Source organism: Dicentrarchus labrax, unplaced genomic scaffold (assembly GCF_905237075.1).
Source record: "Dicentrarchus labrax unplaced genomic scaffold, dlabrax2021, whole genome shotgun sequence".
Taxonomy (NCBI): Eukaryota; Metazoa; Chordata; class Actinopteri; family Moronidae; genus Dicentrarchus; species Dicentrarchus labrax.
Genome location: NW_026136701.1, coordinates 13,487,243 through 13,502,840, shown reverse-complemented (window position 1 = coordinate 13,502,840; position 15,598 = coordinate 13,487,243). Strand labels below are relative to the sequence as shown.

Sequence of the window (15,598 nt, the reverse complement as noted above, 5' to 3'; positions counted from 1 at the left end):
TAGGCTAACCCTTTAACAGACATTTCTCCTTTTTCTAGCTTAAAGTGGCCGTATAATATTTACAAGGAAATATTCATACCAAAATGTTCTAGACGTCTTGTACATCTATTTGTACACATTCGATAAATTATGTATCTTAAGAAACTTTGGGATCTCTAATAGTTGTGTGCATTTGAAGAAAGTTTGTATGCACAGCATTAGTTTGTAAGGCGGGTTAGTGAACTTTATTACAAGATTTGCTTACCTTAATTAATATATATATATATATATATATATATATATATATATATATATATATATATATATAATATATATGATTTGGATGCAATAATTCATCCGTTCAGAAAACTTCCAAAGGATGTGCTCAAAATACTACGCTTTTCTTTACTAAATGTCTGCTTCTTTTCAGCTGAAATATCATTGGAATGAACCTGAAAGGAATAACAGACTCAGACATTGTGTTTGCCACATTATGATTTCACTTGCGAAGGGCTAAAACTAGTGATACATCATTGTCAGCCATGTTTTTGCACATGAGGCTTGTCAAATGTAGCCAGTAGTCTAAGTAGTCAACATTGACTGCTTTGTTTCAATAAAAGACAACTTGTACTGAGACTGCCAGTAGCTACTGTAGAATAAGCATGTAGATTGATCTGCTCAGTCTCTTAGCCAGAAACTGGTAGAAAGAGACTCATCTTGGCCTCAAGTCTGGATTTTAATGCACTCATTCACAGGCTCCTTTTCTTTTATCTCAATTTCTTACTCCTCCCTCTCTTTTCTCTCCATCAAGGCCTCAACGTCATCTCTCTCCTCTCACTCTCTTTCTGTCTCTCTCCATCTCTTCTTAAGCCTTTCAGGGACCCCAGCCAGCCAGCATGGGGACCCTCATCATGCCCATGTAGGTGCACGCACAAAGAACATGAAAGAACGAGAGAGATGGGAGAAGGGAAGAAAGAAGCCAGGGGAAAGCAAGCTAGCACGCAAGAAAGAAATTGCAATTCTTTCTTTTCTTTTTTTTTTTGAGGACATAAGAAGGAAGGAGAAAGAAGGAAAGAAAGAGCCAGTGTGAGGGGATTAGCAGACCCCGGCCATGTCGCAGAAACCCCTCGCATTTCTGGTTTCTTTGTTTGGAGCTGACCAGAACTTGTTGACAAAGCGCTGCGTGTTTGGGAAGGGGGATAGTAGGGGTCAACTTTACAGGGGGGGTTGGCACAGGAGGTGGGGGTTGACGTGTGTGTGTGTGTGTGTGTGTGTGTAGATGTGTGTGTGTGTGTGGGTGTGTGTGTGTGTGTGTATGTGTGTTTGAGGGGGAGAGAGAGAGAGAGAGAGAGAGAGAGAGAGAGAGGGAGGATGGGGGGTCATGGCAAGGAGGAGCCCTGGTGTTAGTAATTAGTGGTGTTTCAGCTCCGAAGCTTCTTTGGTGGTCTCTCTCTCCCTCTCTCTCTAATGTTACAAAACTCTGAATCTTGTAATCTCCCATCACCAACTACCACCGCCACCTCCTAGGTAGTCACTTGCACACACACACACACACACACACACACACACACACACACACACAGCCACACAGACACAGACACACACACACTCTTTTCTCCCTCTCCCTCCAGGCCTAACCACCTGAATAGAATGGGCCAATACAAACCTGTCTGTGTGTGTGAGGTGCAGAGGGGCCAAGTGTGTGTGCGTCACTGCCTGGGCAAGACCAACATGTGTTCTCCACCGGGCTCCCCAAGCTACTGAAACACACAGTCTCTAACACACACACTTACATATACACGCCCTCAACGGTTAGCCGACACTGGACACACACTGTCTGTGTCAAGACTGTCTGTGTCTCCCCTCCAAGAATTTTATGGTGATGGTTTGGCTGAATGTGAGCGTGCACGGTGGGTTGGCAGCGCCAGCTCAGGTGGGACTGCAGCACAGGGCCAACAATGTCTTGACACACACACACACACGTGCACACAGTGCTGGCTGCTGTTGTTCTTTAATATATATGCTAATGTCACGTCATTAAGTTCAGTTGATTGGATATGTTTGAGTGTTCGGGGCAGGTGGGAGGATCCCTGATGGGGAAACGGGCTGAATGTTCCTACTGTCAGTTTGACCTCCAGTGTGGCACTGACTCCACAACTGTGCGAGTGGAGAAGCTGAACAGTGGAAGGCTGTGGCTGCACTGGGCAGCTCCCAGTATGAATGTTCTTAACTGTGTGTACGTGCCCATGTGTAAATAAAGTACAAGGAAGAAAACAGAATGTGAACCATAAACATGTTCGAATCTCCAGCGGGCCCAAAGAGCAAACAGCAGAGTCGGAAAAATCATGTTTTAACACGACCAAACCGATCCCAGCTAAATATAAATCTTTAATTAGTTTGTCGGATATCAGTCGGTACCAGAAATGAGTCACTGGCTAACCACTTTCAGGTCTGTATGTAGTAGGTTTAGGGATATTATTAAGTGGCTGTGAATGTTTCATTATTGATGAATTTGTGGATTTTTTTTCCCTTTGTTGTTGAATCAACATGTCTCGAAAACAAAAATTGAACATTAAACCTTTATTAAGGTAGCATTTATTGGAGGTCTGGCGTCAGTTAATATCAGTATAGTATGTAGCCTATAGACCAGTGGTTCCCAATGTCTTTTCCTTGTGATGCCTTAAAATGAAGCAATATCTTCTCACACATTACTGGTTATGGCCTTAATGAGTACGTGAATTATGATTTTTGCTTCTCAGATTGTTTCACTTGAAAGGCTTTTAGAGTCCAAAAGAGGTGAAAGTGTTATTTCTATTGCTCTTTTTTTAAGCTTTCAGATTCATCTTGGGGACCCATGGGGAGTCCCAACACCCAAGTTTGGAACCACTAATGGAAAATAAAAGCTGAATGTGATTAATGTAATTTGTGTTTGTCATTTCCAGATGTAACATCCAGGGCAGCGTGATCTGCAGTAATGCTGTCATTGGCCGAGGAGCGGACCTCAAATACTGTCTGGTGGGAAACGGACAACGGATCGAACAAGAGGGTGAGCTCCACTGTCATAAACACAACACAACAAAGTAATGGCCCCCAAATGTTTTATTGTTTTAATTATATTCTAAAGTAATTGTCAGCACATTATGCCTTGGTCAGCAACCTCTCTTGTCTCATTACCCAGAGTCCAACTGAATATACATTTTAGCATATTAGGAATTTTACGCAGCGAAACAAACAGTAGTTGACCATTTTACATCCCCACATTAAATCAGCTGGACATTGAAAGAAATAAAAAGAATAAAGAAAGATTGGAGAGTAACAGAACCGTCTTACATTATAACACCATTCAACAACTTTGTAAATAAAAGCTGTTAAAGCTTATAACGTCCATGTTCCTGTTATTTTGTCCACCCCCATCAGTTCTCTGCAGCTGAGTCAGATATGGTGTTAGAGTGTGTGTGTGTGTGTGTGTGTGTGTGTGTGTGTGTGTGTGTGTGTGTGTGTGTGTGTGTGTGTGTGTGTGTGGGGTATCTGTAAGTGCCAAGCGTTCAAGCCAACTAGGAAAGATTCTTAATTCTGAAGTCTGTGTGATAGAGAGATTTGTCAGAGATTTTTTATTTTTTATTTCCTTAATCCTCTTGTCCCCAAAGCTAGCTGTGTGAGTGTGTGTGTGTGTGTGTGTGTGTGTGTGTGTGTGCGTGCGTGTGTGCGTGCGTGCGTGCGTGTGTGTGTCACATTGATGGAGAGGTTAGAGAGCAGGGCCAGAACAGGACCACCCGGAATTCAACAGCAGCAGCCTCCAGCCACATCCAACACACACACACACACACACACACACACACACACACACACACACACACACACACACACACACACACACACACACACACATATAGAAAAAGAGACTGAGCTCGGCTACCAGACTGAGCAGCCTAATTGAGTGAACAACAGGGTGCTCTAAGTGACAACAGTGTGAATTTGAGCTAAACTTGTGACTAAAAATGTTTGAAACCGTTGAGATCACTGCAGCAGATCACTTTTTTTTTTTCTTTTTTTTTTTTTCAACGTTTCATCCACCGGCCAGCAGTTGCTAACATTATGTTATTGAACACTGGAAACTTGGACCCCTGGTTGCGTAATTGTTTTGAATATACTGTAAATACGAAGTTCAGTCTCACAATTGAAAAGTTCCAGCCTACTTGTCTTCGATGGACAGAAATCTGTTTGTCACTGTCACTCTTACTGCCACTGAGACACAGACACAATAATGTTTTTATCGTATTTCTCTTTTTATTAATTTTATACAATTAAAAGACATTTCAAAAGAGATCTACTGTATATTTTCAAATGTATTTAAATAGCCAAAAACCACATGTTTTTCCTCAGCCCTTTCAATATACCTACAGCATACAACAGTCTTTTATTCTCAACTTGGATACAACAAGGAGAACAAAAAGGAAAGAAACCTCAGGAAGAGCAAGAGAAGAAGGACCCTTCTTCTATTACTGAAGAGGGGATATAACCATAGAGTTTGTTGAGGATTATACAAATTTGGCACATTAACTTTCTGGCACATGTGCTGGATATCAAAATCCATTTCACCCTGAGTGGAGTCAGAAGAAATAAAAGCAAACCTATGAGAGTTTAATACATGTTAAATAATGTTTCAGAAGAATCATCATCAGCCAGACGAGTTTATTGGGTCAGCTTGGATTATTATATATACATTGCACTGAAGATAAACCTGCTCCCCCGTTTACTTTATATCCTATTGTAAGAAAGCACAGTATTGTCTCCAATCTAGCTGGCTGACTGTAGGCTGCTAAAGACATTACACACCCACTCTACTGCTGAAGCTGTTAGCAGCTATGGACCACCCTGCCAGTTAGCCACACACACACACACATACACACACGCAACACACGCACAGATACAGGTCTGTCAGGTGTTGATATTTAAAAGATCCATACCTCTCCTCTAGGTGCTTTTATAAATACACACATATGTATGCATTAAAACAGTGGACATACATTGCAGACAAGTACACACTGACACTATGTTCTTATCTAATGGTGCATCCTGATTACATTAAACTGTTTACCTGACACTCAATTATATTTGGTGAGAAAAAGAGCTTACAAAACAGTTCAGCCATGAACATATGGCTTTTTTCACTCTTTCATTTTTTCATTTGGGTCAGAGTTGGACACGCATATTATCACTGGCCCAGCAGGAGAAATATGTAAATATGTAGTCTGAATACATTTAAACACTAAATTAGTTACTGGTGAATCAACAGGCCCAAAAAACCTTTCCTCCCTTTCTCTCCAGTCACTCCCTCTCCTGCTGTCCCATGCTCCATTTGTCCTCCCCTCCACACGGCAGAGGATAAACTCATTTTGAGCAACAGATTCCTTCACACTAAAACCTGTCTGTGTGGATGGAACATTACTCTGTGCCACCGTTTGCTTTGGATCAGTACCGATGCTCGGAGATGGAGGGATGGAGGGATGTAGGGAGGAGCGGCGTCTGCTCTCCTCATGCTGAACTTTGTTGAGAGATAGTGAGAAAATGCTGGCATACTCAGTTTCAAGCATCATCGATTTCTTTTCGTGAGGTTCAGGTAGCGGCCAGGGTGATATAAGTCTTACCACACTGAATATTCTGGTTTTCAAATAAATGAAAGCACCATCAGTGGGTGTGCACGTTGTAGCCCATTAACTACAAATTGCATTTACATTTGTCTCATACCTGCTAGGCAGCCACTGTTTTCCATTCAATTCAGTATGGTATCAAAATCACTTAATGGGTATTCAATTAAATGTCCAGTAACATTCAGGAGGATCTATCGACGGTAATTGAATATAATATTCATATGTATGTTTTCATTAGCGTACAATCACCTGAAAATAAGAATCACTGTGTTTGTGTGACCTTAGAATGAGCAGTTTTTATATACAGAGTGAGCGGGTCCTCTTCCAAGTCCACCAGTTTTCTCCTACATGCTTGGAAGGCCAGTTGATTGCAGTCTGCAATTTCAGATTGCCACTAAATCCTACACACTGGTCCTTTTCAAAGTAAACACTTCAGTGCCTTTAAAGTTTTGTCCTGTAACGAAGTTGCAAGCAAAGAACTATTTTGAAAACTCTCCTTTCTGATGTACTGGAGGAAACTCCGGCATCCAACAGTTGACAGTGAGCTGCCAAACAACAATTTTTGAATGCCTGAAACTACCAAAAGATAATTTTAACGACATCCATGTTTGATTATTGTTTATCTTGTAGGTTTTATTTTCTGATAACTCAGTCTGCTAATGCAGTACTGTTTGGCAGCCAACTCAAAGTTTGCATACCACGATGCACTCGGTCAATAATAAAGTTGCCCAGTGGAGTAATGTTTATGCTCGCATTCAGTGTTTCTCAACAGAACCCATTTTGTGTTTCCTCAAGGTCTAACAGACGTGTTGAATATTTTTCCTTTCTCATAAAACATTTCAGAGGCCAATTTTTTGAATATTTAAAACTGTGAATTGTTTACATTCATGTTTGCCAGCTAGCAGCCCTCTTCTTCACTGCCTTTGCGGGCTCATTGCCACCGTTCTTTGCACGTTATTGCCACCAACGATGCAAAATTGCATGAAAACAGAGGCATTAATGTATATGACGTAGCCTATTTGGGGACCCACTCATAAAACCACCGCTCCACAGCATTACTGGCAGTCAAAAACAACATTCAGTACTTTTAATGGGATAGAACTAGTGGTATGGTCCTTTATGTCTGCAATCTGTATTTTATTCTCAAGAATAGTTTCTAAAACACAAATTTGCTCCACAGACACTAGTCACATTCTAACTATTATGTAGGTCAGATTGTTTGTTTTTTTGTTTTCAGATGTCGGCATCCCATGAATAGCTGCTTTTTATGACCGATGGCACAATAAATAATAGTCATATTCAGTTATGGCTGGCATGCCTTTAAGATGTGTTTGGTGAAAATGGTGTTTATTGACTGTACCACCATATTTATATTCAAGAAACATTGTATTTCATTTTTGTCCTGTCTAATCTTTTTTAACAGACAACAGTATCTACATGTGGTTGAAATGGGGCTGTGTGTGTAGCAGTAGTTGGAAATGATTAAAAACTTGTGGAGCATTGTTTGACTAGCTAGTGCTTGACCACTTTAGTTTATCCAATGTGTTATAGGGGAGATTTATAAACCTGAAGGGCCTTACAGATTTCTTAAACCTCAGAGATATATCAAAACATGAGATTTGAGCTTAAAATCTGTGTGAATTAACACATTTCTCTCTCTCCTTCAGCTGAGAGGACTAACGAGGTCATCGTTGGAACGGACCAGCTGATGGAGATCTAGCTCCTATGGGGAAGGAGTGGCATCCTCTTATTAACCAGTCAGAGAGCAGAAAAATGCAAATGACAACTAATTTACTGGCTGACTGACCCATCAGAAGCCTAGACGCTGCTTGGCGGTTCTACACTCTCTTCTCATAAGCTTTTTTTGTACATTGTGTCCAAATAAAGACAAGTGCTTCAACCCATTAATCAGTATGTTGGTGGGTTTTTTTTGTTTTTTTTTGTGATATCTTCATCTCATAGGAATTTTAGTGATAGGTCTTCATCGCTTTGACTTGTCTGTTCTAGGTAGATCTCTGTAATTGTTTTACCACACTAGTTATTATCAGATCATTACTGTTTCCTAATAGCAGGTCTCAATTGCTCTGATTCCCCAGTTTGGCAGTGTGGAACAGACACGTACACGTTCGAATGTGCATGGGTGTTTACACGTGCACACTGTGCAGCTGTGAAGACCAGAGATGGAGAAAAAAAGCAGTGGGAGGGGAGACCACAATGGCGTGGGGGTTAAGTTTATTTGTACACAAAAATGGTGTATGTGTAGGCCCTGGACCACCCAGCTTGATCCTGTATCAGTTAACACCGACACCCCACCCTCACACACACTCACACGAACACAGCAGAGGAGGAAACTGACTCGCGCCTAACACTTTTCTTTCTTTTTTCTCCTCTTCTTTCCCTCTCTGCTCCCTTTGCTGTCACAAGATTTATTGCATTCCTTCGGCAGAGCATTTCTTAAATTACAGGTTTGAAGTTCCTTAGTCACGAAGGAAGAGGAAGAGGACAGGGATGTCTGTGGGGGTGCTTTGTGTGTATGTGCGGGTGTGTGTGTGTGTGTGTGTGATTTAATGTCCTCTGTTTCCTATTGTGTCTGTGGCCTTGCAGGAGTCATTTAGACTGTCTCTTGTGGCCTGATTATGTGTTGTTACTGTGTATGTGTGTGTGTGAGATTATGATGTCATGTCCTCCATCCCTACTGTCCTTAAGATGCGATTGTTAGTCAGTTAGATAATCATGTTTTTATGATTATTTCAGAAAAAAATGACTAATGTGGCTTTCATCTATACTAATGTCAGCTATAGAATAACATTTGAGTCGTGAACTATGTTTTCATCCCCAGTTCCCAAAACATTTAAACATACAACTTTGTTAATGAAGAGATCTAACTTTCCACATATTTCCATCCTTAAAGGGAATTTTATTAAGACACACGAGTGTCTGGGTTAAAGTTGCATTATTGGACATGTAAAACAGAAAAAATGTTCAACCCAGTCTCCTGGAAGTATGTTTATGTACAACTAATGTGCAACAGTAAATATGTTGTTGAGGAAGCACAATGCCTCCCAGATGCCTTTTTGACCTTATAGATTAAAGATAATTTGGAAAAAGTTGTCAATTAATGTATCAGTCAAGTTGCAAACATGTTGATAGTGAATGTATCAGTAAAATGTCCAGTCCCTTTCTACAGCCAGTGTTTGGTTTGTCCATTCTGGGCTACCGTAGAAACATGGACGGAAGGCGACCCATGGCGTCTGTAGATATAAACAGTTCATTCTAAGGTAACAAAAACACAACAATACTTAAATTTAAGTGATTAAACACTAATGAAAACATACATATGAATATTATATTACGTTTCTTTCTCTTCTTTTTCTTTATTCTTCTTTTGGCCTTTTTTATTGTCTTTATTTGATATGAGCAGCTTCAATACAGAGAGGAAAGCAGAGAAAGAGCTGGGCCTCTGTACATGGGGCGCACACTCCACATGAGCTACCAGGGCCCTTCATTATATTCAGTTTCTGCCAAAAGAGCCTCTTGCATGTTACACTCTGGACCTTCAATACAGAACAGTGTTAATTAACATTTAACTAAAACTACAATCTTTCCCTAATCTTGCTTTTATTAGCTGAAGCTAACAACAAACAGGAATCCGAACATAACTGGGAGACAGATTATTGGCAAAATAAAAGTCACAGACAACAGAAGGCCCCCAGGTAAAAAGAAATTATTGATTCATAGTTGAAGTTTTGAGAATATTGTTCACACTGGAAAGATTACAAAAAGAATTAAACTCAAACCAGACAGAATGCTTCACTAAATACAATCAATTTTTGAGTGTGATGATGTACACTATTTTCCCACAGTGCAATGCACAAAGGAAAAGCTGCTCACAGCTGGAAAAATTTAGGTTGTGTGTGGTGGTGGGACGGCCTCACCCACAATCTGGAGATCTTGGAAAACAAAATAAAATCTTTAGAAAAATATTTTGTTCAAGTTCAACTGGCAGTAATATACTCATTCTATCATTTCTCAGTTTCTTATGTATACAAACACCTCAAACACACAGTGATGATTATGGATTTGGGATGCAGCGACTAGTCTCGTCTCATAGTTGTTTGTGTCCAGCTGTGTATCAAAGTATAAAATGCTGTCAACCTAGCTGCTAACTTGTGGATAAATATTAATTTTGACTTTATTATTGGCATTGTGGACCAGAGCAGGTGAAAGTCCATAAAACATGGTCATTTTAACAACTTATAAAACATCAGCTTTACAGTACACGATGGAATGCAAAACAAGGAGTTGAACTTTAATTTGACTGGTTTCCTTTACAAGAATACATTCCATAAATGTGGGTCCCGGGTTGAAAAGATGAACTGCTACAGAAACAAAGTATTCTTTATATGGCCGTTTGGGCCCCACCACAGAACTGTCTTCCCAGTGTGTTTACTGTAGCTGTGGCTTTAGCTCACAAACTGAAATACTTCATAGTTCAGTAGTTTTCCATGCCCCTTGTCTTACCTGTGTTCATCTTCCTGCTGCATTTTTCAGTAGATTAGTAGATTTAGATTTTATTCTTAAGGCTTCATATTTTATAGTAACAGCCTTGTAGTTGTTTTTCTACTCCTCTTTCTCTTGTCTGCCTTAATCAGTATTTCGTTCACATTTTCTAGATGTAATTAGATGATTGGTCATCCTTATCAGTTATTTCCTTCTATATTGCAAATTTAAATCACAAGACAGTAATTTTTGTAATTTTTTCAACCTGGTGTAGCCATTTCTCTCAGAGTGACTTGATGAGGAGGTGAAAGACTACATTTGTCACATGAGTTTTTAGGTAAAAAAATTGCGAAAACCACAGTTAAGGTTCACTTTGTCCGTGCTCTTTGTCTTGGCTGTGTTAACCTTTTTTAGCGGTCTCACACTCTGACCTCTCTCCTCAACCACATGATGAGGTCTGGCAGCCGGGTGTGTTTGGGTAGAGGTTTGTATATTTACACAAAGACCCCAGAGTCCCCTCAATACAACGCCACCATGGCCAAGCACGCCTTCCAAGCACATACATGTGTTTGCCGTCGTATGTGCACACATGTGTGCAGGCTTACCTGTGTGTGACCACTGTTAATCTTCTGTCACACAAACTAATCAATGCTGTCCCACACTCCTTTGAGTGAATGCATGCATGCGTGTGCACACATGCGTACACAAATGTGCATGTTTGCTTTGCAGATCTAGAGATCAGATGTCAAGCAACAGATCATATATCAGGCTGTCTGTCGCTCTTGGGTTTTGTAGCCTTGTGGAATTTTCTGACATCTCGACAGAAGATTTTCATCTAATTATGCATCCCAAACAAATCAATCCAACACCAGAAAGAAGAGAAGTGATCTGTAAAATAAAACATTTTTATGGACAGATTATCATCAGTTACCCGTTTTGCTGGCAGCACATTTGCCCACAATATTTGTTTTAAGAAGAATTAAATCTTGTGTGACTGCTCTTGCACACCTGCAGTGACATTTTAAGTTCTGTCTCTGTTGCACTTAAAGTCTAAGCACATCTCTGAGCGAATCATGCCTGATCTGATTCTTGTGTGTGAAATGTGTAGTTTTCTTATACTTCTGTGTGCAGAGTGAATCATGAAGACATCACTTTTTTAGGACATTAATAACATAGAAGTTGACAGGAGTCTGGAGATTGAAAGCTTTGTTCACATGAGAGTTTTTTCAGAGTCTGGGAAGGGACCCAAAGCTGGTTGGGGAAAATTCAAATGGGTGTCAACATTTGATGCTTTCAGTCAGGATAAATGCATTATATGACACTTTATCTTAACTCTGTTTCTCATCTCACATGCATCTCCAAAACACAGTTTTCTTAATAAAATGCAGCTGGTTGGTTAATCGTTTAAAGGGTCAATTTTCCCAAATCATAAAAAGCAGTTTTTCCCACTTATCTCAAGTGGTGTCTGGCCATGAAGAATTTGGTTTTGTGGGCCACAGTTTTGAGATATTCACATCTGTCACTACCTGATTACAATGGAGGCTAATGGAATTTTGTTTGTTGTGAAGAAACATTACATTTAAGAATTCAGCAACAATGTGATTTTCAAGAAACAATGTCCTATTATTCTGGATCCAAAGACCCAAATGTCTGACTGGCAATAGTTTTTATTGGAAGTACTTTCTACTGAGGAAGACGTGATGAAAGCTATCCAAAGTAAAGTCTGTGGATTATCTAGAAAAAGTTAGATAAAGTTGGGGAGGAAGTGTTTGACCTTCCTCAACTTTGATTTATGAAGTGAGAAATAGACCAACAAAACAACCAAACAGAAAATGTGCAACCAAATAGTTTGGCCGGTGTTTCTTTTACTTTTTCTCTTGGGTTTAACTATTTCCCTCAGCATATTGCTTCAAGAGATACTTGGAACAAGCGTATACAGAATATATGAGACTGTCAATTCGTGTGGAATTAGATGGTTTTAATAACCTTAAAGCTAAGAAACAAAACAGAAAAAAAATGTGTGTTAAGGGCCTTCACACATGCTGATTTCTGAGAAATCCTCTGACATATATGATGTCTTCCTTTTGCTTCTGCTGAACCCGTCAACGGCTGAACCCTAAGGGGGGGAACATATAAAATAAAGAACCATAGTCTCAGATAGATGGATTGGATGGGTGGTGGAGACAAATGTGCGATATATAGACATACACAGATGCACAGAGAGGTGGGGTGGAGTCTGAGTTCTGGGTTGGGTGAGGGGTGGGGGGTGTGGGGGGTATGGCTGAGTAGCTGGGTGGCTTCATGGCTTGAGGGCTGATCGTGGGTGAGCAAGAGAGAGAGACAGAGAGAGAGAGAGCGAGCAGGCCACCCAAGTGGTAGTCAGTCAGAAACCTGTGTGTGTTTGCTGCTGACCCCTACACATTAGCACAACACTTCCTCAATTTGTCTTCTGTGTTCTCCGGCCACAAATGAATTTCCTCCCTCCTTTTTTTTTTTTTTTTTCCACACACTACCTTTCAAGATGCCCCCCCCCAAACACACACACACACACACACACACCTCATACAGACACACCAACACCACCCCATCTCTAACTTAAACATGAATACATACACACACAAACACTTTTTTCTACAAGCTTTAGAGATACAACAGTTGCTTATGTTGCTTAGTCAACAAAGGCTGTGTGTGGAGACACAGATCCCATGTATGGGATAACAACCTCAGTGACATGCTTTACACACACACACACACACACACACACACACACACACACACACACACACACACACACTAAGCCAGATATCCCTGTCTGTCACTTTGGAGGCCCCCAGCTAATTAACTAAACATTGACTGGGTGGTTGATTGGGATCACATCTTAAATTGGTTTGTAATAAAATCACAGGAAGAAGCAAAAGACTGACCTGCTTTACACCCTCATGTGACCTTTTCTTTCTAATCTTATTAGTCAGTGTGTTTATAACATCTACAGCTGTAACTGCAAACAGATTGGCTATCCCAAATCATTTAAAATAAACATTTTTTTCTGTCTCAATTATGTTTCTCTTTTTTTGCACTACATTCACTTTCATTTAAAATCACTTCATTCGGGTTCAATATCCCACTAACGCTTGTAATGAGCTTAAATAGATAGAAATGTTTCACATTTAGTGATTCCTTAATGCTCAGTTATTAGATATTTTGAAAAGAGATTAAAAATGATTGAAGAAAGTGTGTGATTAAAAAAAATTCCCCACTTCAGTTCTTCATAAATGTATAATTTCTGTGTATAAAAAGACAGCTGTATGTTGTCTCAAAGCGTTTGGGTAGGAGCTTTTCTGATCGGCTTCTTCATCGTTTGTAAGATCACAATAGTGCAGAGTTTTCTTTTGAAAAGCTATACCGCTTCAGCTATGTTTGCTCACATATACTTATATATGCACACACACACACACACACACAGAGAGAGAGAGAGTTGTGAGGTTCTGTGATTTCTTTTAAAGCTACAGGTCTGAGTTTGCATTACCACCTGCTAGCTGCGTCTGACAATACCTCTGTTACAACCGCACAAACAAAGACTTAAAGAAAAGTGTGTTTCTCTGTCTCTCTCTGTGTTTTGTGTGTTTTTCCCCCAGAAAGGCAACCATTCATTACGATGACAAAGGGGTAAAGAAATGCATTATCATAATTAATCTTGTGTGAGACTGTGGGTGGCAGCTTCAACTCTGCTCTGAGACTGACAGAGGTGCTCAATGCAGAAAGTGTCTCTCTACTACCGGGCAACTTTTTGCCTTTTCACTGATATCTAGGAAATATGTGTAATTATAGACTAGTAGAGTTTGAAAAACATCTTATGGGTTTTCCCAGCAATATGTGAGATGACTCTGTGAACTTCAAATCAGACAACCAAAATTAAATGTTATACAGCTGAAAAAGTACAAAGGGTTGGTTCATTTAGAATATAGTGTATAAAGTGTTTTTGAACAGCTTTATTTGTCCAGTCAGCCGGCCCATAGCTGAATTTTCTGTTTGTTATCATGAAGATTATGTGTTCATTTGCATAAGACTTGACCTGAAATGTGTTTGTGATTTGTTCTCTTTTTTTGTGTTAAATCTCTGTTGTTGTTTTTCTGAAGAACTCCATGGGATTCTCTTTTGTTTAATGCTTTAAAGTGGTTTGCGTAATGAAATTATTGTAAATTGCCCTCACACATAGATAGGTATACAGAGGGTGTAATGAGAGGGTGAAAAAATTATAATCATCATACCACCTCAATCACCTTCAGATTGCTCAGTGATTGTATAGTTTGAATATGGTCTTTATCTTTTTTTCTAGACCTGCATCAAAAATCATTTACTTACAGTTTACAGCTTTTATTTAGGATGTAAAAGATGCATAACTATGTGCTCACGATCTAATTCCTCCGGTCTAGTTTACTGAGGCACATATTTGAAGTATTTTGTCATGTAGAAACTATAATACATTTAGAAAATCACCAAAGGCAAATGTATGAACGTTCTTTAACATATACTTATCTCTGACTATGTGATCGCAGTCTCACTGCTAAACAAATTAAAACATTTTTCTATGATTATGTCTGATAACCATTCCACACCAGGTAGTATCAAGAAACGGGACATATGGCCACACAATGATATTACAGAGATCAACGAGACATACTGACATTAAAAGAGAAAAACTGAAACCTTAAAAAAAGAACCACCTCTGATATAATGTTGTACTTTTAAAGAAAAGTTTGCTTTTTTATTTATTTGGGCAGCAATGTTTGTCAATCACACATAATATACATAAAAAGAGTTATTAACAGTATTATATATACATACATACATTGAGTTAATATCCTTAACAATATCAGGCCCTTGCTCTTTCCCAGGAGGATCATCTTTACACCAAACTTTTCTTATAGCTTTACTTTTTGCTATTTATTTTACTTTTGTCTTGTGGAATCCCTTTAATGTTCCCCAGATACACAGCACTGTTGTTTAGAATAACATATCCCATAATGCCTTTTACGGTTGCATTTGATTTTTACCTCCCTGTTGGTCCAAAATCATGACGACCATTAGTGTTGCTCTAACAACAAAACATTATACATATATTTTAATCTTTCTTTTATCCTACTAAGGCTTGCACCTTGACTTATTCTTTATGCAAGAAAAAGAAGAAATGCAGTTGTGAGCAGCCCCAGAGCCTCTCTCTTTGATAAATAAACACTTCCTGGGCCTGAAACCTGGGTGTCTCGGCTGTTGTGCGACGGCTGAGTGCCAGAGCGGTTCCGTAGCTCTGCGTATAGCACATACAGAACCCCGGACAGACAGCCAGCCATGCATGCATGGATGAACGGATGGATGGATGGAGTCACTGGGGAGACATGAAATGGAGGAATGGAGATAGGGGGGAGGGAGTGGAGTAGCAGATGAAACAGAGAGAAAGGTGAAGGTGTTAG

General features: G+C 39.7%; 1 protein-coding gene across 1 annotated transcript in view; it reads left to right on the top strand.

Moving 5' to 3' along the window:
• eif2b3 (eukaryotic translation initiation factor 2B, subunit 3 gamma) overlaps positions 1–7,538 on the top strand; it is a 32,515-nt gene extending 24,977 nt beyond the window's left edge. The window contains exons 11-12 of the mRNA XM_051404521.1: positions 2,922–3,025; positions 7,298–7,538. Coding sequence (XP_051260481.1) covers positions 2,922–3,025; positions 7,298–7,350 — 157 coding nt within the window. The 3' untranslated portion in view covers positions 7,351–7,538. The remainder of the gene's footprint in view (positions 1–2,921; positions 3,026–7,297) is intronic.
• The last annotated feature ends 8,060 nt before the right edge of the window (positions 7,539–15,598 follow it).